The sequence below is a fragment of the Scyliorhinus canicula genome, chromosome 8 (assembly GCF_902713615.1).
Source record: "Scyliorhinus canicula chromosome 8, sScyCan1.1, whole genome shotgun sequence".
Lineage (NCBI taxonomy): Eukaryota > Metazoa > Chordata > Chondrichthyes > Carcharhiniformes > Scyliorhinidae > Scyliorhinus > Scyliorhinus canicula.
The window spans coordinates 149,385,089-149,412,222 of NC_052153.1; the positions used below are offsets into that span (position 1 = coordinate 149,385,089).

Genomic DNA, 27,134 nt, shown 5'->3' on the forward strand with positions numbered 1-27,134 from the left:
TTGCCACTTCCTGAAAGAATTGAAACCTATGTTGGTGATCTGAAGAACCATCTGAATGAAGGGTTGTTGATAAATTGAAGACTTATGGTGTTTTTTTCCTCACTAGAATCTCCTGTAGTAGATACCAGATCTGTAGTTTGGAAGATCAAGAATTTGCTTCTTAAGACACAATTTATCACATTGCTGTTTGTAAGAGTTTGCTATGTGCAAATTGGTGACCATATTTCTTACTACACTTCTGAAGTATTCCTTCGGCTTCAAAACGATTTGGAAGTCCAGTGGATATGAAGAGTGCTGTATAAATGGAATATTTTTTTGCGTGTAACTGGTTTGGGAATCGTTTTTCAAGGTTATATAATCTGTAATCGTTGATGTTCTTTCACCCCATGTCTATCATTTTAAAGCTAGATACCAAACAAATCTGACCAAGTAAATTGAAGTGTTGAGATCCAGAACACTTGTGTAATTGCCCCATTTATTTATGCACTAACTCTCCTTGCGTGTAATTTTCAAACGAAACATTCCCCCCCCCCCCTCCCCCCATAAGCTGTTAGTTGAAGAGCACCCGTCCTCTCAAATCTTTATTCTTTGCAATTTGCTACTCGCGAACGAGTTTTTAAAAAATTTGAATAGTCTGGAATGCAGTGGGGAATCAGAGGTTCAATATTCTGCCGAAACACAGGAGCGCTTGAAGCGGAGCCCCTCCCCCGGGGTTGGTGGTGGCATGTGCAGGGCCCGGCTTGCCGACACATAACATACACGGTGGGGTCGGAGAAGCTGCAGGATGTTGCACGCGCGGAAGCTGCGGCTTTGCTTCCCCAAAGCGCGCGCCTGGGCTGCTGCCCGGGCGCCTCGCGGTTATCACGGGGACAAAGTGGCAACGGTCGGATCGGAGCCGGAGACCAACTCGGCCCTCTTCCAGGTAGGCCGCTCCTGGAGCCCCGGACTAGCCTGGAACGTTCAACCGGAGGAGAGAGAGTCTGTCACTGTGCACTGTTCGCAGGATGGACCCACATGAAGAGCACTGAACTGTGCAAGGAAGGAAATGCTGCTAGTGACTGTGACACCACTGATATAATACTGAGCGCAGGTTACATGACTTGTAGAAATGGTATAATTGTTGACATTTCGGAGGAGTTCAGATCGTATGTTTCTGGTGACCCTTTCTGAAGTCCTTGAACATGTACAGTGTATCCTCAATGTTGCATTCCAGAAAAGTACGACTTTAAGTGAAACAGTTACTTTAAGCGAATCAGATTTACCCATTACAACCAACCTAAAAACTGTAGGTCGGTTCTGTAGGACCTTTGTCATCAGAAAACAAAACATTAATCCTTTATACCCTGTAAACTGAAATACTTTCATATTGTTAAAATTCTGTATCGGTAATTTAAATAACTTTTAAATTAAATTAATTAAAACAATAACATTAACACGGCTAACTTTCTACTTGGGTCCTGCTCACTGCCTTTCCTGCCCACCGCCAATCGTGTTTGCCAAAACTATTAGCTAAATTTCTCACTTCCACACATTTCACCCCAAACACTCTTGGTGACTGTGGACCTTTCCTCTCAATGTCAACCATCTGGTTTTTGGCCTCTAGCACTCTCTTGACATTCCAGGTCCCTGCAGACCATCCAATTTGTGGTCTCTGTCGCTCCAAGACCCTCCCAGTTGCTGCTGACCCTTGCTCTTCCAAACCTCCCCCTCCACTCACCACTTCCTGCTCCTGTACACTCACTGTGAGCGAGGGCTCGGGAGGTGAGCAGTGAGAGGCAGGAAAAGCAGCTTCGACTTGCTGGAGGTAAGCTGCAAGCTGGAGGGTTGACAGCGAGGGGAAGGGTCCCGGAGCAATGGAGGTCGTAAACCAGAGGGTTGATAGTGAACGAGCGGGTGGCATGTGGATCAAAGAGTGGAAAAGGACACAAACTGGAGGGTTGCAGAGAGTCAGAGACCGAGTCAGGTAGCCCTATGTGAGATCCAGCATTAAAATACTTTTAAACAAAACTCTCAATACTAAATGAAAATGCGGGCCCCATCAATTGACTGATGTTAAAATGAAACAACTTAAAACCGGGACTTACTGTGGTTGCCATATGGTTCCATGTGGTACAAGTTTGAATCTTTGCTGCCACAGTACCAAGACTCTGGTTACAGTCGTATAATCATGCAGCATAGAAATAAATCATTTGCCCACCATGTCTGAGCTGGCTGTTTGGCAGAGCGGCCTAACTTGTTTCACACTTAGCTCTTGCCCTGTCGCCCTGCAAATTTTTTCTTTCCAAGTATTTTTTCTGTCTCTTTTGAATGTTACTATTGAATCTGCTTACACGACCTTTCAGACATTTCACTTCATAATAGGAGCCATTTGGTCTATTGAGCCTGCTCCACCATTCGATAACGTCTGATTGTGGCATTAACTCTACTTTTCTGCCTGCCCCCCTTAACTATTGATTCCCTGTCGATTTGTTTAACTCAGCCTTGAGTGTATTTAATGACTCATCCTCCACTGCTCTGTGGAAAAGAATGTCAAAGACTAACGACCATCTGAGAAAATAAATTTTCCTTCATTTCCATCCTAAATTGCCGCAGTACTAGTTTCCCCATTAGGAAATATTCTCCCAGCATCTACCCTGTCAAGCCCGTTTAAATCTTGTATGTTTCAATAAGATCACTTCTAATTCTTATAAACTCCAATGACTGTAGGCTCAATTTGCTCAAACTTTCTCCATAAAACAGCCCCTTCATCCCAGAAATCAGTCTAGGAAACCTCCTTTGAATTGCTCCCATTGCAGATATATCCCCCCTCAAGTAGGGAAGCCAAAACTGTCTACAGTGCTTCAGTTATAGTCTCACCAGTGCCTTGTACAGCTGTAGAAAGACTCCTGTATTTTTATACTCCAACCCACTGGCAATACAGGGCAATATTCCATTTGTCTTTAAAAAGAAGCAAAATATTGTGGATGCTGCAAATCTGGAAAACTGGGTGATCACAACACTTGCTGTGTTTTCTCATGCCCCTTCTGGTTCAACTTAAATCTGTGTCCCTGGGTTCCTGATCCTTTTGCCATCCAAAAAAGATTCTCCTTATTTCCTCTGTTAAAACTGTTCATGATTTTGAAAACAGAGGAGAACGTTCACAATCTAACGATGTTAAACTCAGCATTGGATTGGTTGCCCCTGCTTCACTGCCTCCCCTCTAAAGGTGCAGTTCTGTGGGCCTGCACTGGCTTGCTTCCACTCCATCTTACTTGCTCCAAAATAAGCAGCATGCCTCGAGAAGTAGCTTCTGAGTCCAGCCTCACATGGTTTCTTCTGTTCTCTTTTTCTGATTTTTATATATAGTCCCTTGGTGACATCTGGGCAAAGATTCACTTTTGAAACCCATACAGATGATGCCCACGTTTATGTTTTTCATAGAATCCCGACAGTGCAGAATGAGAAGGCCATTCAGCCCATCAAGTCTGCACCAACCCTCTAAAGGTGCACTATCCTAGGCCCACTCCCCTGCAAATATGTAACCCAACCTAACTGTTGGACACCATGGGACAATTTAGCATGGCCAATTCCCCTAACCTGCACATCTTTAGACTGCGGGAGGAAACTGGAGCATCTGGAGGAAACCCACTCAGAAACAGGGAGAATTTGCAAACTCCACACAGTCAGTCATCCAAGGTCGGAATCGAACCTGGATCCTTCATGCTGTGAGGCAGCAGTGGTAACCACTATGTCACTGGTTTCAGCCTTGACACCACAACTACTTTGTTGCAGCTTAAGCGGCAAACCTGATATCCAGTCATGAATTAGTGAGAACTTTATATTGAACATTGAATTGACCTTCTAATGCCATTCAAATTTTTCCTGTTGTTCGCTCAGTCTGAATCAAATAATGTGCAAAGTTTAATTCTGAGCTGAGCTCAAACCCAATTTTGGGCCGGAAAGTGGAGCTGAGTCCACAAAAGATCAGCCATGATCTCATTGAATGGCAGAGCAGGCTCGAGGGGCCAGATGGCCTACTCCTGCTCCTAGTTCTTATGTTCTGACATATGAAGATATGGATTAGGAACAGGAGTTGCTCATTTTTATCCAGTTTTCCAGCACCTGATCCATAACCTCGCAGGCTACAGCAAATCAAATGCAGATCCAGGCACCTTTTAAATGAATTGAACGTTTTGCCTCAACCACCAACTTAGGCAGTGAATTCCAGATGCCCACCACCCTCTGCCCGAAAAGGTTTTCATCGTGCCCCCTCTACTCCTTCTACCAATCACTTTAAATCTATGCCCCTTGGTCGGTGACCCCTCAGCTAGGGGGAAACAAGTCTTTCCTATCTTCCCTGTCTAGGCCGCTCATAATTTTGTACACCTAAAATTAGGCCATCCCTTAGCTTCCTCTGGTCCAAGGAAAACAGCCCTTGCCTATCCATTCTTTCCTCATAATTGCACTTTTCAAACCCAAGCAACATTCTTGTAAATCTCCTCTGCACTTTCTTCAGAGTAATTATGTCCTTCCTGTAAGGTGGTGATCAGAACTGTACCCAAAAGCCCAGCTGTAGCTTAACCAGCATTTTATTCAGTTCCAGCATTACATCTCTGCTTTTCTAATCAATGCCTCACCCAATGAAGGAAAACATCCCATATGCTTTCTTGGCCACTTGTCCTACCACCTTCAAGGATCTGTGGACATGCACTTCAAGATGTCTCGCCTCAGTCCCTCTCAATATCTTCCTGTTTATTGAGTATTCCCTTGCTTTGTTTGTCCTCCCAAAATGCATTACCTCATACATTTCTGGATTGAATTCCATTTGCCAGTTCTCTGCCCACTCAACAAAACCATTTTTGGAGTCAACAGCTATCAACTTCACTATCATGACCAATTTTTGTGTCATCTGTAAACGTCCTGTAAAAAATGTTTTTTGATAAACAATTTTAATGAGTATTTTTGGCATTACAAACAACAACAGTATATAAACAATGTACAGAGAACAATAAACGTAGTGTAATCACCGACTCCCATCCTGCCAAGACCCACCTAATTGACCCCCTATTCTACACTACCCCTCCCGCTGGCGATTAATTCTCCGCGAAGAAGTCGATGAATGGTTGCCACCTCCGGGCGAACTCTAACAGTGACCGTCTCAAGGCGAACTTAATCTTCTCTAGGCCGAGAAAACTCACCATGTCAGTTAGCCAGGTCTCCGACTTTGGGGGTTTTGAGTTCCTCCAAGCTAGCAGTATCCGTCTCTGGGCTATCAGGGAAGCAAAGGCCAAAACGTCAGCCTCTTTCTCCTCCTGGACTCCTGGGTCCTTTGCAACCCCAAAAATCGCCACCTCTAGACTCATTGCCACCCTTGTTTTCAATACTCAAGACATGGCGTTCGCAAACCCCTGCCAATATCCCCTAGGTTTTGGACACGCCCAGAACATGTGAACACGGTTCGCTGGTCCTCCTGCACATTTTGCACACCTGTCCTCTACCCCAAAGAATCTTCTCATCCAGGCCACTGTCATGTGGACCACCTTGGTCAAGCTGAGCCTGGCGCATGTTGCGGTCGAGTTGACTCTGCACAACGCGTCCGCCCATAAGCCATCCTCCATCTCACCACCAAGCTCCTCCCGCTTACGCTTCAGCTCGTCGGTCTGCGTTTCCGCCCCCATGAGTTAGAACATAGAACAGTACAGCACAGAACAGGCCCTTCGGCCCTCAATGTTGTGCCGAGCCATGATCACCCTACTCAAACCCACGTATCCACCCTATACCCGTAACCCAACAACCCCACCCCCTTAACCTTACTTTTATTAGGACACTACGGGCAATTTAGCATGGCCAATCCACCTAACCCGCACATCTTTGGACTGTGGGAGGAAACCGGAGCACCCGGAGGAAACCCACGCACACAGGGGGAGGACGTGCAGACTCCACACAGACAGTGCCCCAGCCAGGAATCGAACCTGGGACCCTGGAGCTGTGAAGCATTTATGCTAACCACCATGCTACCCTGCTGCCCCACTTTCCGAGACACTCCCCTCCCCCACCCATCCTCTAGACACTACCCTAGCCTGGATCTCCCTTAGTGGCAGGAGTGGAAGGATGATACCTGCCTACGCAGAAAGTCCCGCACCTGTAAATATCTAAATTTGTTCCCCCTTGCCAACCCAAACTTCTCCTCCAACGCCCTCAAGCTAGGGAAGCTCCCCTCTAAAAACAAGTCCCCTATCTTCACAATTTCCGCCCTTCACCATACTCAGAACCCCCCATCCAAGCTCCCCGGGGCAAACCAGTGATTGTCACAGATTGGGGACCAGACCGATGCTCCCACTGCTCCAGCGTACCTCCTCCACTGACTCCAAATTCTCAGGGCTGCTACCACTACGGGGCTGGTGGAGTACCGTGCTGGCGGGAACAGCAGTGGTGCCATTACCAATGTCCCCAGACTTGTGCCCCTACACAAAGCTGCCTCCATCTGTTCCCAAACCAGCCTCGCCCCCACCACCCACTTCCTTATCATGGCTATGTTAGCCGCCCAGTAATAATTGTTAAAATTTGGCAGCGCAAGCCCCCCCCTCCCCGGTTCTGCTCAAGCATCACCTTCTTCAATCGCGGAGACTTACCTGCCCACACAAAGCCCAGGATGATTTTATTGACCCTCTTAAAAAAGGGCCGCGGAATGAAAATTGGGAGACACTGAAATACGAACAGAAAGCTTGGTAGGACCGTCATTTTGACCCTCTGCACTCTCCCAGCTAATGACAGCAGAAACGCATCCTATCTCCGAAAATCGCACATCATCAGTTCGACCAACAGGTACAAGTTCAACTTGTGTAACCAGCCCCAGTCGTACACCACTTGTATCCCTAAGTACTTGAAACTGTCCCCATCTAACCTGAATGGCAGCTCCCTCAGCTGACCTTCCTGGCCCCTCGCCTGAACTACAAACATCTCACTCTTTGCCATATTCAGTTTATACCCCGAAAACCGGCTAAATTCCCCCAAAACCGCCATAATTTCGCCCATCCCTGCTCCTGGATCCGAGACATATAAGAGCAGGTCGTCTGTGTCCAGCAAGACTCCCCCCCCCCCCCCTCCAAACCAGCCCCTTGAAGCTCTCAGCAATTGCCAGCGGCTCTATAGCCAACGCAAACAGCAGTGGGGAGAGGGGGCACTCCTGTCTTGTCCCCCGGTACAGTCTAAAATAGTCCGGGGTCGTCCTATTCGTCCTTACATTAGCCTCTGGGGCCTCGTGCAACAGCCTGATCCAGTCGCTAAAGCCCTTTCCGAACCCAAATTGTCCCAGCACCTCCCATAGATAGCCCCACTCCACCTGGTCGAACACCTTTTCCGCATCCATTGCCACAACTACCTTAACCTCCCTACTCTCCGGCGGCATCATGATCACATTGAGCAGCCTTATATTGGCCACCAACTGCCTGCCCTTGACAAACCCGGTTTGGTCCTCCATAATAATATCCGGCACACAATCTTCAATCCTGGATGCCAAATGTTTGGCCAGCAACTTGCCATCCACATTAAGCAAGGAGATCGGCCTATATGACCCGCATAGCTCCGGGTTCTTGTCCCGCTTCAATATCAACGAGATAGTGGCCTGTGACATCGCCAGGGGCAGCATCCCTCTGTCCTTTGCCTCATTGAAAACCTTGACCAGCAACGTCCCTAAAATCCCCGAGAACTTTTTATATAACTCCATCGGGTACCCGTCCGGCCCCGGGGCTTTACCCGACTTCATTGCCTTCAAGCCCTCAACTATTTCTTCGGCCCTAATCGGGGCCCCCCACCCATCTACCAGCTCCCTACACACTCTTGAGAAGGTTAGTCCATCCAAAAAGCGTCTCATCCCCTCGGCCTCGTGGGGGGTTCTGAGCATTAGAGCCTACTGTAAAAGTCCCTGAACGCCCTGTTTCGCCCTGCCGACTCCCCTACCAAGTTCCCATCCCCATCGACCACCTGCTCTATCTCCCTGGCTGCCTCCCTCTTCCTAAGCTACTGTGCAAGCATTCTGCTGGCCTTCTCCCCATGTTCGTAAAATGCACCCCTCGCCTTTCTAAGCTGCTCGAATGCCTTATCTGTGGACAACACCCCGAACTCCGCCTGCAGCCTCCGACGTTCCCTTAAGACAGGGGTGGGCAAACTTTTCCGTGCAAGGGCCACATTCAGAAATTCACAATTCACAAAGGGCCGCATAGTATATTAAGTAAAATAATTACTTCACTCGGTTATGATTCTGGGCGCCTCATATAGAACATAGAACAGTACAGCACAGAACAGGCCCTTCGGCCCTCGACGTTGTGCCGAGCAATGATCACCCTACTCAAGTCAACGTATCCACCCTATACCAGTAAGTAACCCAACAGCCCCCCCCCCCCCATTAACCTTAAATAAAAATTAAAAAAAAAAAATTTTTTTTTTAAATAATTTTTTTTTTTTTTTAAATGACTTGGTGGGCCGCAGAAATACCTTTGGCGGGACGCATGCGGCCCGCGGGCCGTAGTTTGCCCACCCCTGCCTTAAGAGCTCCACCCCGGGGTCACCGCATACCTCCTGTCTATCTGCAAGTTCTCCTTTATCAGTCGATCCGTCTCTGCCTATCCGTCCTGTCCCTATGAGATTGGATCAAAATCAGCTCCCCTCTCACCACTGCTTTCAGCGCCTCCCAGACCACCACTGCTGAGACTTCCCCCGTGCCATTAACCTGCAGGTAATTCTGCATGCATTTCTTCAGCCTCTCGCACACCGCCTTGTCCACCAACAACCCCACCTCTAACCTCCATTACAGGCGCTGGAAGCTCTCCTCACTAACCTGCAGTTCCACCCAATGTGGGGCATGATCCGAAATAGTGATGGCCAAATACCCCGTTTCCACCACCCCCGCCAGTAAATCCCTGCTCAAAATGAAAAAGTCTATCCGGGAATAAACCTTGTGAACATGCGAATAAAAAGAAAACTCCTTCCCCGTCGGCTGCCAAAACCTCCATGGGTGTGTGTGTGTGTGCGCCCCCCCCCCCCCCCCCCCCCCCATCTGCTCCATGAACCCTATCAGTTCCTTTGCCATTGCTGGCACCCTGCCCGTTTTTGAACATGACCGGTCCAGGCCGGGATCGATGACTGTATTAAAATCCCCTCCCATAACCAACTTGTGCAAGTCCAGATCAGGTATCTTCCCCAGCAACCGCTTTATAAATTCCACGTCATCCCAATTTGGCGCGTACATATTAACCAAAACTACCGTCCTCCCCTCCAGCTTACCGCTAACCATGACATAACGGCGCCCCCGTCCGAGAATATACTGCCCACCTGAAATTGCACCCGTTTGTTGATCAGAAACAGGGCAGCACGGTAGTGTAGTCGTTAGCACAATTGCTTCACAGCTCCAGGGTCCCAGGGTTCGATTCCCGGCTTGGGTCACTGTCTGTGCGGAGTCTGCACGTTCTCCCCGTGTGTGCATGGGTTTCCTCCGGGTGCTCCGGTTTCCTCCCACAGTCCAAAGAAGTGCAGATAGGTGGATTGGCCATGCTAAATTGTCCTTAGTGTGCAAAATTGCCCTTAGTGTTGGGTGAGGTTAGTGGTATAGGGTGGAGGTGTGGGCTTGAAAAGGGTGCTCTTTCCAAGAGCTGGTGCAGACTCGTTGGGCCGAATGGCCTCCTTCTGCACTGTAAATTCTATGAAAATCGCAACCCCTCTAGTCTTGATGTCTAGCCCCGAATGAAAGACCTGACTGACCCAACCCTTCCTTAGCCTGACTTGATCTGCCGCTTTCAGGTGTGTCTCCTGCAACATTACCACTTCCGCCTTCAGAGCCCTCAGATGCGCGAACACATGTGCCCTCTTGACTGGCCCATTCAACCCTCTAACATTACAGGTGATCAGCCTAGTTTGGGGGCACCGTGCCCCCCCTCCGCCGATCAGCCATCCCCTTGGGCCCGCCACCAGCCCATGCGCTGAGCGTCCATAGGCCCCCCTCACCCCCGACCTCCTCTCAGTCCCGAAACCTAAGTCCCTCCCTCGTCAGTAGAGAAACTCACCCCCCCAGCACCAACACTTTGTAACCTAACCCCTGCCATAGACTAATCATATGCACATCCCCCACCTTGCTTCCGTAAACTAGCTCACCCAGCTAGCCTGGTGGCCTTTGCCTCCAGCGCCAAGAAATCTCCCACCTATTGTTCCCTCACTCCCCCCGCCCCTCGAAATCACTTCCCCCATCAAACTGACCCCAAACAATCACCCAATTAACATAAGAGACAACCCAAAAAAAAACCACACAGAAAACTCCCACAATAGTGTAAATCAAAGTAATACAAAGTAAAAAGCCCCACCAGCCACCCCCGCCAAAACACCGAAAAACCCACAGAAACCGAATAACTTTTACTTCCCCCTTCTTCAACCAAACTCAAATACAGAAGAGAAACGACAATAGAAACATATAAACGTCACTCAAAAAGTTGCAACTTAAAATAAAAAGTTCTCCGTTCAGCACCAGCCCTTTCCTCTTGGCATCTTCGGGCGACTCAAAATAATGGGGGTGGTCCTCGTGCATAACCCAAAGACGCGCCGGGTAAAACAGTCCAATTTCACCTGCTTCTTGAACAGGATTGCCTGAACTTGGTTAAAGCCTGCCCTCCTGGCCACCTCCATGCTCAAATCCTGGTAAACACGCAAAATGCTGTTGTCCCATTTGCAGCTCCCTGTACGCTTGGTCCACTGGAGAACACACTCCTTGCCCAGGAACCTGTGGAACCGGACCACCATCGCCCTTGGGGGTCCCCCGGCCGCAGCTTTCTCCCCAGAGCTCTGTATGCCCTGTCCACCTCCAACGGTCGGAGAAAAGCCCCCTCCCCAGAAGTTTCTGAAACATACTCGCCACAAACGTGCCAGCATCAGCCCCCTCAGTCCCTTCCGGGAGACCGACAATTCTTAAGTTGTGCCGGCGGGCTCTATTCTCCAGGTCCTCTACCTTCTCCAGCAGCTTTTTTTGCTGATCCTTCAGCACCCCCACCTCCAGCTCCACCACCATTTGGTGCTCCTGGTCCGCCAGCGCTTTCTCCAGCTTCTGAATCGTCCGATCCTGGGCATCCAGCCTGCGCTCCAGCCGATCGATCGATTCCTTTATCGGATCAAGACTCCTCCTGTTTCTGCCTCACGAAGCCCTCTTGAATGACCTGCGTCAACTCCTCCGGTGATGGTTGGGCCATCACAGCAGGGTCCGGACAATCAGCCATATTGTTTTCTACCGCAACCTCCCCTAAGGGGCAATTTTTTAAAAATTGGCTTTTCTTATGTTGCACAGTCCTTTGATTCCTCATCTATCTTTTTCTGTTCTTAGCTTACTCCCCGCAGCTGACCTCGAACAGATTTTGGAACAGGCCGACGAACTGCCCCCAAGGATTCAGGAAGCCTTCCTCTGATCCTTGGATGGCGTACTTAATCTTCTCCAGCTGGAGAAATTCTTAGAGGTCAGCGAGCCAGTCTGCAGCTTTGGGTGGTGCTACCGATCGCTAGCCGAGCAGGATTCTCCGGCGTGCGATTAGGGAAGCAAAAGGGCGTTGGCACCCTTCCCCTTGCGTACCTCTGGCTGCTCCGATACCCCGAAGATTGCCATTAGTGGGCATGGCGTCACCCTCACCCCCACAACCTTGGACATTGCCTCGAAGAAGGCTGTCCAGAACCCAGCAAGCTTGGGGCAAGCCCAAAACATGTGGTGTGGTTGGCCGGGCCTCGAAGGGGCAATTTAGCATGGCCAGTCCACCTGACCTGCACATCTTTGGACTGTGGGAAGAGACCGGAGCACCCGGAGGAAACCCATGCAGACAGGGGGAGAAGTGCAAACTCCACACAGACAATAAACAGCAAGGGCCCCAAAATTGAGCCTTGTGGAACTCCACAACATCTTCAAAACGCTTCAGCCCAGAGAACAAAGAACAGTACAGGAACAGGCCCTTCAGCCCACCGAGCCTGCGCTGATCCAGATTCCTTACGTAGACCCACTACATATTGCCGAAACAACCTGTATCCCTCCATTCCCCGCCTGTTCATGTGTCTATCAAGAAACATGTTAATCATAGAATTTACAGTGCAGAAGGAGGCCATTCAGCGCATCGAGTCTGTACCGGCCCTTAGAAAGAGCATTCTACCCAAGCCCAAACCTCCACCCTATCCCCAAACCTCTACCCTATCCCTGTAACCCCAACTAACCTTTTTTGGACACTGAGGGTAATTTAGCATAGCCAATCCATCTAACCTGCACATCTTTGGACTGTGGGAGGAACCGGAACACCGGAGGAAACCCACGCAGACACGGGAAACCCATGCAGACACGGCGAGAACGTGCAGACTCCGCACAGACAGTGACCCAAGCCGAGAATTAAACCTGGGACCCTGGAGCTGTGAAGCAACTGTGCAAACAACTGTGCTACCGTGCTTCCCCCTGTTTGGAAGGGGAAAATTTTCCCCCTCCAAAAGTTGCTATCGTGCCTGCCTCCACCACCTCCACTGGCAATGCGTTCCAGGCATCCACCACCCTCTGCCTGAAAACCTTTCCCTGCACATCTCCCCTAACCTTTCTCCCTCTCATCTTGAACCTGTGTCCCCTTGTAATTGAGTTTTCCACTTCGGGGAAAAAGCTTTCGACTATTCACCCTGTCTATACCTCTCTTAATTCAATCACGTCTCCCCTCAGCCTCCGTCTTTCCAACGAAAGCAATCTGAGTTTATTCAACCTCTCCTCCAGACCAGGCAGCATCCTGGTAAACCTTTGCACTCTCTCCAAAGCATCCATGTCCTTCTGGTAGAGTGGTGACCAGAACTCCATGCAATATTCCAAATGTGACCTAACTAAAGTTTTATACAACTGTAACATGACTTGCCAACTCTTGCATTCAATGTCCCAGCTGATGAAGGCAAGCTTGCGTATGCCTTCTGGACTATCTTATCTACCTGTATTGCCACTTTCATTGAACTATGGGCCTGAACGCCCAGATCCCTCTGTGTCAATGCTCCTAAGGGTCTTGTCATTTACTGTATAATGCACACCTGAATTTGATCTTCCAAAATGCATCACCTATTATTTGTCTGGATTGAACTCCACCTGCCATTTCTCTGCCCAACTCTCCAATCTATTGATGTTCTGTTGTATTCTCTGACAGTCCCCTTCACTATCTGAAACTCTACCTATCTATCAAATTTGCTAATCAGACCATCTACATTTGTTGCTCGTTATGCTTTTACTTAATTGCTCTGTTTTAATAACCTTAGCTCTAGAGTCACCAGGTATCTTTCTGATACCACCACGAGGTTCAAAGCCAAGTACTGATCAATAACTCAATACACCAGTTAGTAAGTTTGAAATCAATACACATTTATTATACAGTCAGTCACTACTCATGCATAAAACACTACTTACTAAACTATCACTATTACTAAAAGCCTATACTTAGCTTCGAATAGCCCACCAGGTCAGAGGAACAATGGCCTTTGTCCGTTTCTGATTCTGTTGGCTTCGAGCTGGTACGGAAAAGTAGCTAGGAGTGTCTATCTCGTAGCGTGCGTTGATCTGAGACTTACTTGGTTGATGCAGCTGCTCGGCTGCATCTCCTCGTTGAGAGCCTAAGGCCAAGAAGGTCGAACTGAACTTGGGGACGCTATCTTATAGGTCCCAGGGGTTTCGCGCCCTTTTGGGCGGACCCCGGACTTGGTCCCAATTAATTGGACCATGTCTCAATCGTTCTCATCGATTTTCTCCAATACTGGAGTTGTTCCCTGATCGTTGGGCGAGCCCTAGGTGTTCGTTGGCCTGCCTTTGCCCTGGCTCCCGCTGGCGCCGGGGAGTCTGTCTTGGTCCCGATTGTTTCAATGTTTCTGATTGTTTCTGAAGATCGCTCATTAGTATGTAGATGGCTATTGGTTTTGGTTTTGTCTGGGTTCTGCAAATCTTAATACACAGGGAACCTTGTACCTGCTTGTGTTCCCTGTAGCTGGCCAATTTTCCCTACACTCCTCATGAGTGTCCATTTTGAAATCGGGACGTGGCCACTCCAGGTGGCTACACATTTGCTTCCAGATCACTTATATCTGTTACAAACAACAGTGGTCCCAGCACTGATCCCTGTGGAACACCATTAGTTACAGATCTCCATTCTGAAAAACTCCCTTCCACTGTCACTCTCTGTTTCCTGTTGCCATCTTCTGACATGCACAAAATATCTCCCATCTTTCCGCACTTCTATTGGTTCACTTTCTTCCCAATTCATAACATGTGAAATTTTTTTTAGTCAAGCATTGTGATTTTGCCCAGCATTTCAGCAACTTCTCCCAACCCTGTGTCCTCCCACATGATCTTCAGCTACCCAACTCTGACCGTCTTTATGGTTCCTCACACTGCTCGACCATTGTTGGAGCTTTAGTAGTGTCTGCTTCCTTCTCTGAAACTGCCTTTTGTAATTCCTTCATTTTGCTGCTGCCCTTTCCTTCTTGAAAAGTCTTCTTGAACTTAAGTTTAACTGTGATTTTGGTGATCTTCTATCACTCTTGCAGTACTGCGTAGTATCCATGTCTTCTTGAAGCACATTGGACATTCTATGTTTGAAAAAAATATTTTTACTCAAGGCATTCTCACATATATACACAAAATTTCAGAAGAACAACACATCAACTAAATAAACAACCATAACCTTCCCGCCCCTTGACACCAACACCCCGCCACATCCCCCATCCCCCTGGTTCCAAAAACGACTGCCACACCCGTGGCGTCTTCCTGCCCACACAAGCCCTGAAATCAGCCATTGACTTTCCTAAAGAACGACTTGGGGACAAAGATAGGGAAACTCTGAAACACGAACAGAAATCTAGGCATCACCGTCATTTTCACTGTCTTCACCAGCCCAGCCAGCAACAGCGGCAATGCGTCCAACCTCTTAAAATCCACCTTCACCCCCTCCACCAGTCAAGCCAAAGTCGATGCAACTGGGCCCATCTCTGTGCCACCTGGATTCCCAGATACCTGAAGCTCGTCCCCACCACCCTAAAAGGCAACTCCCCATGTCACCTTTCCTGCCCTTTGGCATTAATTGGGAATACCTCACCCTTTCCCATGTTCAGCTTATATCCCGAAAACTAGCTGAATTCCCCAAAATCTCCATAATACCTCCAATGCTGTCCAGCAGGTCCGAGATGTATAATAACAGGTCATCCACATATAATGAGACCCTATGTTCAACCACCACAGAATTCCTGAAGCGCTCAATCCCTCTCTAATCCCTCAACGTCCTAAGCGCCATTGCCAACGGCTCTATCGCCAAGGCAAAAAGCAACGGAGAGAATGGGCACCCCTGCCTCGTTCCACGGTGTACCCCAAATTCACTCGATTCATCCCAATGCTCACCACTGGCACCCTGTACAGCAGCCGGACCGAATCCACAAGCCCCTGCCCAAACCCGAAACGCCCTAACACCTCCAATAAATTCTCCAATCGATCAAATACCTCCGCGTCCATTACAATCTCCACCTCACCCTCCTGCCCCTCCGTAGACATCTTAATTATATTGCATAGCCTTGCACATTCACTGACAACTGCCTTCCCTTCACAAAATCCATCTGATCCTTGCCTCTGAACCCCACACATAGTCCTCAATCCACAATGCAAGCACCTTCACCACTAACTTGACATCTACGTTCAGTAACAAAATAGTGCAGTACGACCCATACTGCTCCAGGTCCTTATCTTCTTTAGAATCAAGGAGATGGAAGCCTGCGACAATGTAGGGGGGGGAGTTCCCCCCTCTCCCTCGCTTCATTATATGCCCTCACCAGCAGTGGTCCAAATCCACCCTAAACTTTTTATAAAGCTCTACTGGGAATCTGTCCTGCCCCAGGGCCTTCCCTGCTTGCATCGTCCCCATACCATCCATCACCTCCCTCAGCCCAATTGCGGCCCCCAGACCCTAAACCAGCCCCTCCTCCACCTGGGGAAACTCCAACCCATCCAGGCACCACCGCATCCCCTCCTCCATGGTCGGGGGCTCCGATCCATACAACATCCTAAAAAAGGCCTTAAATACCCCGTTCACCCACTCCGGGGCCATCACCACCTTACCCGTATTATTATTCACTCTACCAATCTCCCTTGATGCTGCATGTTTCCTCAACTAATGGGTCAACATCCTGCTTGCCTTCTCCCCATACTCATACACTGCCCCTCTGGCCCTTTGCAACTGTCCCACTGCCTTCCCAGTAGAGACTAGCCCAAACTGCATCTGGAGCCCCTGCCTCTCCTTCAACAACCCTGTCTCCGGCACCTCTGAATACCTCCTGTCCACCCTCAAAATCTCATCCACCAGCCTTGCCCTTTCCTTCCGCTCCCTGTATGCCTGAATTGAAATAAACGCCCCTCTAACTACTGCCCTGTGTGCTTCCCACACCGTGGCGGCTGTGACCTCTCCATGTCGTTCAACGCCACATAGCCCCAAATGGCAGCCCACACCTGCTCACACCGCCAGCAACCCCACTTCTAGCCTCCATTGCGGCCGCTGGGCCTCCCGCTGAGCCACCCGCAAATCCACCCAATGCGGCACGTGGTTGGAAACCACAATTGTCAAATACTCTGAGTAGGCCACTCCCACCAGCAGTGCCTTGTCCACCATCACAAAAAAGTCAATCTGGGAATATACCCAGTGCACATGGGAAAAATATGAAATCTCCTTTGCCTTCAGCCTCCCAGATCTCCACGGGTCCACCTCCACCATGCGCACCGTGAACCCTCTCAGCTCTCTTGCCACTGCCAACACCCTCGACAACTTGGGACTCGACCGATCCAACTTTGGATCTATGACCGTACTGAAATCACCTCCCATAATCAACTGATGCGAGTCCAGGTCAGGAATCTTTCTCAACACCCGCCTCATAAAATCCACATACTCAGTGGTTTCCACACTTACAATACCTTCAGGCATCCCAACAATCCTCACTTTTTGCGTCCTGGAGTGTTTCTCCAGGTCCCCTGCCTTCTCCATTAGCCTCTTCTGACTTTCTGCATCACTCCCAACTCTGCCACCAAAGAGCCATCTGCTTCTCATGCTCCCCACCGCCTCCTCTACTTTCTGAATCACAAGGCCCTGGGACTCCAGCCTCTGCTCGACTCACTCTATCTCAGTTCTCAATGGCTCCACCAGCTTGGCCATGTCTTCCAGGGTCTCTTTCATCTGCTGCTGGAACTTTGGAGCATTGTGGATAGCACAATCGCTTCACAGCTCCAGGGTCCCAGGTTCGATTCCGGCTTGGGTCACTGTCTGTGCGGAGTCTGCACATCCTCCCCATGTGTGCGTGGGTTTCCTCCGGGTGCTCCGGTTTCCTCCCACAGTCCAAAGATGTGCAGGTTAGGTGGATTGGCCATGATAAATTGCCCTTAGTGTCCAAAATTGCCCTTGGTGTTGGGTGGGGTTACTGGGTTATGGGGATAGGGTGGAGGTGTTAACCTTGGGTAGGGTGCTCTTTCCAAGAGCCGGTGCAGACTCGATGGGCCGAATGGCCTCCTTCTGCACTGTAGATTCTATAAACTATAAACTTGTTATTCAGGAACTCCATGAGCTGCTCTGTCGACTATTTGGCAGGCAGCCCCCCCACCATGTTAAAAGCACCACGTAATGTTGTTGCTATGCAGAGAATTGATATCAAACTGTCCTGCAGATCACCTTGGTTAACTTATTTCATCATTACTACAAAGCTGAGGAAAGGCTTCCTGGTTAATTAGCTGTTCTGCACCATAGCTTAAAATATGAATTTTGATTTGATTCCCAACTTTTCTGTTCTGATGAAAATATTACAATAAAAATGTTTGTTTTTCAAAATGACAGGGCAGGATGAAGAAATGACTTCCTTTTAAAATGGTTTACTGGGATTGATTAAAAAAAAGTTCAGTGATAGTGTTCCTAATCATGATTGCGGTAAAAGTTTTGAACTTTTAGCCAATGGTCAATTCATGGTATCAAAGCCATTTTATCGAGGAATGTACAGATCTTTGAACATTTTTGAACACTGTCCATTATTCACCTGTAGTTTTAGTCATTAACAGTTTGACCAGTTCACTCTGGCCAATTTCAGTTGTGGTCAATTTCACTGTGGTCAGTCTTGCCTAAATTTAAAACCTCAATTTGTGACTTTCCCCTTCCTCTCAAAAGCTAATATCAAATTTATTCATGACTGTTAAAAATGTTAACTTATCTTGAGATGATTGATTAATTCTGCCTCATTGCTTATAATTAAATCTAGTATTCTTTTGGTTCAAGAATATATTGTTCCTGAAAATGTGTTGAGAAACCTGCTGCTTTGGCTGTTCTTCTCTCAGTATATGTGAAAATTAGAGTCTCCATTATAATCACTGGTTTTGCAACAAGCATCCTGCTGCTTATTCACTACTATCAGGCAGTCTGTAGATAATTCTCACCAAAGTCTTGTATCTATTTCCTTTTTTAAAAAGTATTTTTATTCAAATTTAACACATGTAACATTACAAAACAAACCCAACACCAACCCCTGAACCTGCCACCCCCGCCAACCTCCGCATATCTCCCCATCCCCACCCCCTAGCAGCTGACGGTAACCAGCTCCGCAAAGTGCAGTATAAAAAAACCCCATATTTTATGGAACCCTCACTCATCCCTCTTCAAGTTGAATTTCATCTTTTCAAAGTGCAAGACCTCCATTAAATTCCCCAGCCACACAGAAGCTGACCTTCACACCCAAGAGAACTCACCTGCGAATGATCAACGAGACGAAGGCGAAAACATCTGCCCCCGCTTCTGTCTGCAACTCCGGCAAGTCTCACACTCCGAATATGGCCCCACAGGGGACCTGGCTCCAAGTCCACATACAGGACCACCGACATGGTGCTGAAGAATGACTTTCAAAATTTCTCCAACTTTGGGCAGGACCAGAACATGTGTACGTGATTAGCTGGGCGATGCCCACACTGACACAAATATCCTCCACCCCCTCAAACAGCCTGCTCATCCTGGCTTTGTCAGGTGCGCTCTTTGTACTACCTTTAGCTGTACCAACCCCAGGCTTGCACACAAAGTTGAGGCATTCACTCTCCGCAGCACCTTACACCACCATCCCTCCTCCAGTGCCATCCCCAGCTCCTCCTCCCACTTAATCTTTACACCTTCCTGAGGCTCCTTATCCTCCCCAAAATCCTCCCATAGATCGCCGAGATGACTCCCGCCTCCGCCCAACCCCATCACTGACAACACCCCCTCCAACAACGAGGAGGGCGGTGCCACCAGAAAGGTTGGAAAAATCTTTTTTCGCAAAATCCCGCACCTGAATGTGCCTGCAACCCTCCCCACGTGTGACCCTAACCCCTACCACCCGCCCTCAACTCTTCCAAACATGCAAACCGACCTTCCAAAAACAAATTCTTCATCTCCATTACCCCATAATACTTCCATCCCTGAACTCCCGCACCCATCTCCCTGGCTCAAACCCGTGGTTCATTCGGATCGGCACCAACTTTGACCCCTCTACAACCTAAAGTGCTGCTGAAATTGCCTCCAGATGTTCAGCGTGTCTATCACCACAGGACTCCCCTGGGGCAAATGCGAGTGGCATCGTTGCCAGCACCTGCAAGTCCGACCCCTTACAAGAGACTTCCTCCACCTCACCACAAAGCCTCAATCTCCCTGATCCAAACCTTCACCCTCTCCGCGTTTATCGACCAATTATAGTATAACAGGTTTGGAAGGGCCAAGCCCCTGACAGGCGCTCTCAGATCTACCAAACTCCTAATCCTTGCCACCTTACCTGCTCGCACAAACGTCAAAATCAACCTATCCACCCGACCTGCCAATGATAGGGGAAGACTGTCCCACCTCGGTCAATCCACCTTGACCCTGCCCACCAGCCTCGCAAAATTCAACTTACGAAGTCGGGTCCAGTCCCTAGCCACGTACACTCCCAAATACCTAAAGTTGGTTATTGCCACCCGAAATGGCATCACTCCCACCCCTGGAGAAGACACCACAAAGCACTCACATTTTCCCAAATAGCCTGAAAAAGCCCCAAGTCTCCTAAACAACCCCATTATGTTCCCCACTGAAGAACCCGGGTTAGAGATAGACATCAACAAATCATCAACATGTCCCTCCTCACTATTCCCTCCATTTATCCGAGCACCTCATCGCTATGGCCAAGGGCTCTAATGGCAGAGCAAACAGAAGGGGGGGGACATAGGGCGCCCCTGCCTCTTTCCCCAATGCAACAGAAAGTACCCTGAATTCATCTCATTTGTGCGAGCACACACCATCAGATCATTATACAACAATTTCACCTGTGCCAGAAACTTGTGCACAATCCCAAATCTCCAACACCAGCAAACAAATAGCTCCACTCCACACAATTAAACACTTTTTCCGCATCCAGAGCCACCTTCAACGACCTCCTTTCTATCAGAGAAAGCACCACATTCACCAGACACCACATTTTTGACGTCACCTGTCTGCCCATTACAAACCCTGTCTCATCCTCCCCAATCATCTTCTGGAGGCACTCCTCCAACCTAAATGGCAACACTTTCGCCAATATCTTGACATCCACATTCAATAAAGATATAGGCCTATATGACCCACACTCCACCGGGTCCTTGTCCTTCTTAAGCAACAATGAAATGGATGCCTGTCCCATTATCTCTGGCAGTGCCCCCTTAGCCACCCGGGCCTCAAACATCCCCACCACCAGAAGCTTCAACTTAACCATAAATTGTTTATAAAAGTCTACCGGGAAACCATCCGTCCCTGGTGCCTTACCCACCTGCATTTTCCTTGTTGTTACCCGCACTACTTCCACCCCCACCGGCTCCTCCAACGCTGCCCTCCCCTCCCCTCCTCTCCTACTTCGGGGCACTCCAATCCACCCAAAAGTTGCCTCACGTCCGACTTAGCCTCCGGAGGCTCTGACTTATACAAATTCTTATAGAACTCTTTGTTCACCTGCTCCGGTGCCAGCTCCAGCTCCCCTGTCCCATTCCGGACCCAAACAATCTCTCCCAGCCGTCTGCCGTCGGAGCTGGCCCATCAACAAGCAGCAGGCCTTCTCCCCATACTCATACAAAGACCCCTTGCTTGTATCTATTTCTATTCCTAAATTCTGCCCAGAGATTATGTTTTGCTGACTTGTATTCCCGCTTTCAAATCCCGTACTACTTCTGAATCCATGCTGACTGCTGTTTGCTAGGTTATTATTGCACCAATGACCCTGAAGTTTACTCCTGATTTTACATAGAATGGAAGTAGGAGTAGTGGACCTGTTGCTTACTGTGTCTGTTTGCCCACTTGGCAAAGAAGCAAAATCCTTTAGATGCTGGAACTCTGAAGACAAAACAGTAAACAAATCTGGGAACATGCAACAGGTCAATCAGCAACTGCGGAGAAGAGTCTATGGGCCCGATTCTCTCCAAACATTTCTAAGTTAATTTGTGGCGGGTTTTTCAGGGAGTTTCCTGCTGGCTCTGTTGACGATTCATAACCGCTATTCATAAATAATTTTTATTGAAATTTTTTACAGAAAATATAACAACAAACAATGAAAAGCAACAATAAAACACCATAGTATCTGTAACACCCCCAAGACCGTTTCAACGCATGTATCTCACCCCCCCCCCCCCCCCCCAAACCCAGTGAACAACAAGAGAACTTAAAAATAAATTAAAATTAAATAAACAAACATAGTCCTCTATTGACGCCTCCTCCACCTCCTGCATTACCTTGTAGATATCAGATATCTTCCCATCCCCGATCCAGACCCCTGAAAGCACCCTGTCATTCACCCCCCTCGCGGGAAGCAAAGGGAATCCCTCCACCTGCCGCCTAGCAAACACCTTTACCTGCAGATACCTGAACATGTTCCCCGAGGGGTGCCCAAATTTCTCCCCCAGGCTCGCAAACCTCCCTTCAATGAACAGGTCCCTCAGCTGTCTGATGCCCGCTCTGTGCCAACCCTGGAACCCCCCATCAATGTTCCCCGGGACGAACCAATGGTTCCCCCTTAACGGAGCCTCCATCGAGCCCCCCACTTCCCCCCTATGTCGCCTCCACTGCCCCCATATCTTGAGGGTAGCCACCACCACCGGACTCGTGGTATACCTCGTAGGAGGGAGCAGCCACGGAGCCGTTACCAGGGCCCCCAGGCTTGTGCCTCCACAGGACGCCATCTCCAACCGTTTCCATGCTGCCCCCTCCCCCTCCATCACCCACTTGCGCACCATCAACACATTGGCTGCCTAATAATACCCCGAGAGATTGGGTAACGCCAGCCCCCCACCATCTCACCCCGCTCCAAGAAGACCCTCTTCACCCTCGGGGTCCCATTCGCCCAAACAAAGCTCATGATGCTGCTAGTCACCCTCCTAAAAAAGACCCTAGGGATAAAGATGGGCAAACACTGAAAAAGGAACAAGAACCTCGGGAGCACCGTCATTTTGACGGACTGCACTCTACCCGCCAGCGATAGCGGCACCATGTCCCACCTTTTGAATTCCTCCTCCATCTGCTCCACAAGCCTGGTAAAATTAAGCTTATGGAGAGTCCCCCAACTCCTGGCCACCTGCACCCCCAGGTATCTGAAACTCTTCACTGCCCTCTTAAACGGGAGCCTCCCAATTCCCTCCTCCTGATCACCCGGGTGCACTACAAATACCTCGCTCTTGCCCAGATTCAACTTATAGCCCGAGAAGCTCCCAAACTCAGCCAACAGCTCCATCACCCCCGGCATTCCCCCCTCTGGGTCCGCCACATACAACAGCAGGTCGTCCGCATACAGCGATACCCTATGTTCCTCCCCACCCCGCACCAGGCCCCTCCACCTCCCCGACTCCCTCAGTGCCAATGCCAGAGGTTCTATCGCCAGTGCAAAAAGCAAGGGGGACAGGGGGCACCCCTGCCTGGTCCCACAGTAGAGCCTGAAGTACTCTGATCTCCTTCCATTGGTAACTACACTCGCCATCGGGGCCTCGTAGAGCAACCTCACCCATTTGATGAACCCCTCCTCGAATCCGAACCGCTCCAGCACCTCCCACAGGTACCCCTACTCAACTCTATCAAACGCCTTCTCTGCATCCAGCGCCACCACTATCTCCGCCTCCCCCTCCACCGCCGGCATCATAATAACATTTAACAATCTCCGCACATTCGTGTTAAGCTGTCTTCCCTTGACAAATCCTGTCTGATCCTCGTGTATCACCCCTGGCACACAGTCCTCTATCCTGGTGGCCAGGATCTTCGCCAGCAACTTAGCATCCACATTGAGGAGTGAGATAGGCCCTTATCCCGCTTCAGGATCAGAGAGATCAGCGCCCGTGACATCGTCGGGGGCAAAGCCCCCCCCCCCCCCCCCCCCCCCCCCCCCCCCCCCCCCCCCCCCCCCCCCCCCCCCCTCCCATGCCTCATTGAACGCTCGCACCAACAGGGGGCCCACCAGGTCCGCATACTTTTTATAAAATTCCACCGGGAACCCATCCGGCCCCGGCGCCTTCCCTGACTGCATTTGACCAATCCCCCTGACTAGCTCCTCCAACTCTATCGGCGCCCTCAGCCCCTCCACCAGCTCCTCCTGCACCTTTGGGAAGCGTAGCCTGTTCATGAAGCTCTCCATCCCCCCCCCGCCCCACCGGTGTCTCCGACCGGTACAGTTCCTCGTAAAAGTCCCTAAAGACCCCGTTCACCTCTGCCCCCTTCTGTACCACATTCCCACCCTTATCCGTCACTCCACCAATTTCCCTAGCCGCATCTCGCCTGCGGAGCTGATGCGCCAACATCCTGCTCGCCTTCTCCCCATACTCATATACCGCGCCTTGCGCTCTCCTCCACTATGTCTCCGCCTTTCTGGTGGTCAGCAAGTCGAACTTGGCCTGCAAACTACGCCGTTCCCCCAGCAACCCCTCCTCCGGGGCCTCCGCGTACATCCTATCCACATCCAGGAGCTCCCCCACCAGTCTCTCCCTCTCCCTCCTTTCCCTATGGGCCCGGATGGAAATCAGCTCCCCCCGGATCACTGCTTTCAGAGCCTCCCAGACCATCCCCACCCGGACCTCCCCCGTGTCGTTGGTCTCAAGATACCCCTCAATACTTCCCCGGACCCTCCTACACACCTCCTCATCAGCCAGCATCCCCACATACAGGCGCCACAGCGGGCGCTGGTCCCGCGCCTCCCCCATCTCCAGATCGACCCAGTGCGGAGCATGGCCTGAAATTGCTATGGCCGAATACTCGGCATCCTGCACCTTCGGGATCAATCCCCTGCTCAGGACGAAAAAATCTATTCGGGAGTAAACCCTATGCACATGGGAGAAGAAGGAATACTCCCACGCCCTCGGCCTCCCAAACCTCCAGGGATCCACCCCTCCCATCTGGTCCATAAACTCCCTCAGCACCTTGGCCGCCGCCGGCCTCCTACCCGTCCTTGAACTGGACCGGTCCAGTGGGGGATCTAGCATCGTGTTAAAGTCTCCCCCCATGATCAGGCCCCCTGCCTCCAGGTCCGGAATGCGGCCCAACATGCGGCCCATAAAGTCAGCATCGTCCCAATTCGGAGCATACACATTTACCAGCACCACCTTCTCTCCCTGCAGCCTACCCTTCACCATAATAAATCTGCCCTCCTTGTCCGCCACCACCTCAGACGCCTCGAACGCCACCCTCTTCCCCACCAGAATCGCCACCCCCCCGGTTCTTCGCGTCTAATCCTGAGTGGAAAACCTGCCCCACCCACCCCTTCCTCAGACGAACCTGGTCCGCCACCTTCAAGTGGGTCTCCTGGAGCATAGCCACGTCTGCCTTCAGCACCTTCAAATGAGAAAATACCCGAGCCCGCTTAACCGGCCCATTCAGCCCCCTCACGTTCCAGGTGATCACCCGGATCAGAGGGCACCCCGCCCCCCTCCCCCGCCGACTAGCCATAGCTCATCGACTGCTCGCCCCAGGCCAGCACACCCCGCCCGACCCGGACGCACCCTCCATGGTACTTCCGTGAGTCAGCTGACTTCTGCTGACCCCGGCAACTCCCGCCAAAACCCGGCCCCTCCCGACATGGGGTCATCCCCCCTCCTGCCACACCTCCTTCACACCGCTTCAGCACGGGAAAAAACCAGTAGAGGCCACGCCCCCACCGCCTGCTCCACCCCTCCTGCCCCGCAGCGCGGGAAACTAGAGGAAAGCCCGCGCTTTCACACTGCCCCACCCCACCCTTCTGACGCAGCTCCCAAATTCCAGCTCCACCCCATCCCCCAGCCCCATACAGAAGAAAAAAACAAACCCCCAACATTCCCCACATAACACAAAACCATACTCAACAGACCCACCCGGAAACAGAGCAAAAACCAGCATAGAAAACACATGTCAAAATTACAAAAACAGCAACAGCAAAAACAGCAATGACCGTAGTACACCGGACCCCGCAGCCCCCAGACCCTAGTTCGAGTCCAGCTTCTCCACCTGTACAAAGGCCCACGCCGCCTCCGGGGACTCTAAGTAGTGGTGCCGGTCCTTATACGTCACCCACAGAAGCGCAGGCTGCAGCATTCCAAATTTGACCTGCTTGGCGTGCAGCACCGCCTTCGTCCGGTTAAACCCGGCCCGCCGCTTAGCCACCTCCGCACTCCAGCCCTGGTAGATTCGCACTACCGAATTCTCCCACTTGCTGCTCCTCTCTTTCTTGGCCCAGCGCAGCACACACTCCCGGTCACTGAATCGATGGAACCGCACCTGCACCGCCTGCGGGGGTTCATTCGTCTTGGGCCTCCTGGCCAGCACTCTGTGGGCTCCCTGAAGCTCCCGGGGCAAATGGAAGGACTCCGCTCCCATCAACGGGTTCAGCATCGTGGCCACATAGGACGGAAGGTCCGACCCCTCCAGCCCCTCCGCCAGGCCCAGGATCCTCAAATTCTTTAGCCTCGTGCGAAAGTCCAGCTCCTCCAAGCGGTCTTGCCACTTTTTGTGAAGTGCCTCGTGCAACTCCACCTTCCCCACGAGGACCACGGCCTCCTCCTCCCACTCAGCAGCCTGCCCCTGCAACTCCTGAATGACCGCCCCCTGGGCTGTCTGGGTCTCAAGCAGCTTGTTGGTAGTCGCATTCAGGGAGTCCAGCAACTCAGCCTTCAGCTCCACAAAACAGCGCAGAAAAGCAGCTTGCTGCTCCTGCGCCCACTTCCACCAGTCCTCGGGTGCTCCGCCAGCTGCCATTTTGTCCTCCTTCCCCCGCTTTTTCTGGGGAGCTGCTGCAGCCTTTTCCTTTGCCCCACTCCGGGTACGCACCATAAATTTCGGGGAATCTTCCTCCAAACACCTTCCCCCACCGGGAATCATCGAAACAGCGCCGATTGGGGCCCTAAAACAGGCCCGAAAGTCCTTTAATAGCGGGAGCTGCCGAACGTGCGGCTTAGCTCCGTATCACCGCAACCAGAAGTCCATAACCGCTATTCAATGACACTTAGTCATTTTTTGGGGCCCTGGGGAGTTTCATACCGGTTTAGACCACGCTTAGAATTTGTTTTAGCATTGGGGAGCTGAACTCCGAGATTGGGTCGCCATTTTGAAAGGGTGCCCCGATCTCTAAGTAACCTTGTCCCCCCACCCATAGGCAACATTACCCACCACACACATGGACACTACCCCACACCCCCCCAAGTGAGGACACGCCACTATGGGGTCCCCGGAGGTCCCCCCTCTTCAGGCCCTCCAAACCCTCTTACAGCATCCTCTCCATTCTAGGAGCCCCACCCATCAGCCCCCCAAACTCCCAGAGGCCCCTGCTTACCTGCCCTGCACTCCCCTACCCATCAAACCTCCACCCTCATTTCATGGGTATGGCCCCTTTGCCCCTAACCCTTGGCAATGCCACCCTGGCACTCGGTCACCCTTGCACTGCCACCCTGGCACCCAGGCAGTGCTCTTGCTAGCTTGGCAGTGCCCAGGTGCCATCTGCGTAGTGCCAAGGTGTCCACATACCAGGGGGAAGGGCCAGGGGCCATCCTGCACTTACCCTGACTACCCTGGGGTCTCCGGTGGCACGAGAGAGCACCGCTTGGTCCACGTTTGTGAGGATCAGCACTGATCGGCGCCCGGCTGCAGCTTTGCTTGGGA

The 27,134-nt window shown here is 50.7% G+C and overlaps 1 protein-coding gene across 1 annotated transcript in view; it reads left to right on the top strand.

The window, feature by feature from the left end:
• The first annotated feature begins 564 nt into the window (after positions 1 to 564).
• The window catches only part of mccc2 (methylcrotonoyl-CoA carboxylase 2 (beta)), a 153,143-nt gene continuing 126,573 nt past the window's right edge, over positions 565 to 27,134 (top strand). The window contains exon 1 of the mRNA XM_038805418.1: positions 565 to 922. Coding sequence (XP_038661346.1) covers positions 785 to 922 — 138 coding nt within the window. The 5' untranslated portion in view covers positions 565 to 784. The remainder of the gene's footprint in view (positions 923 to 27,134) is intronic.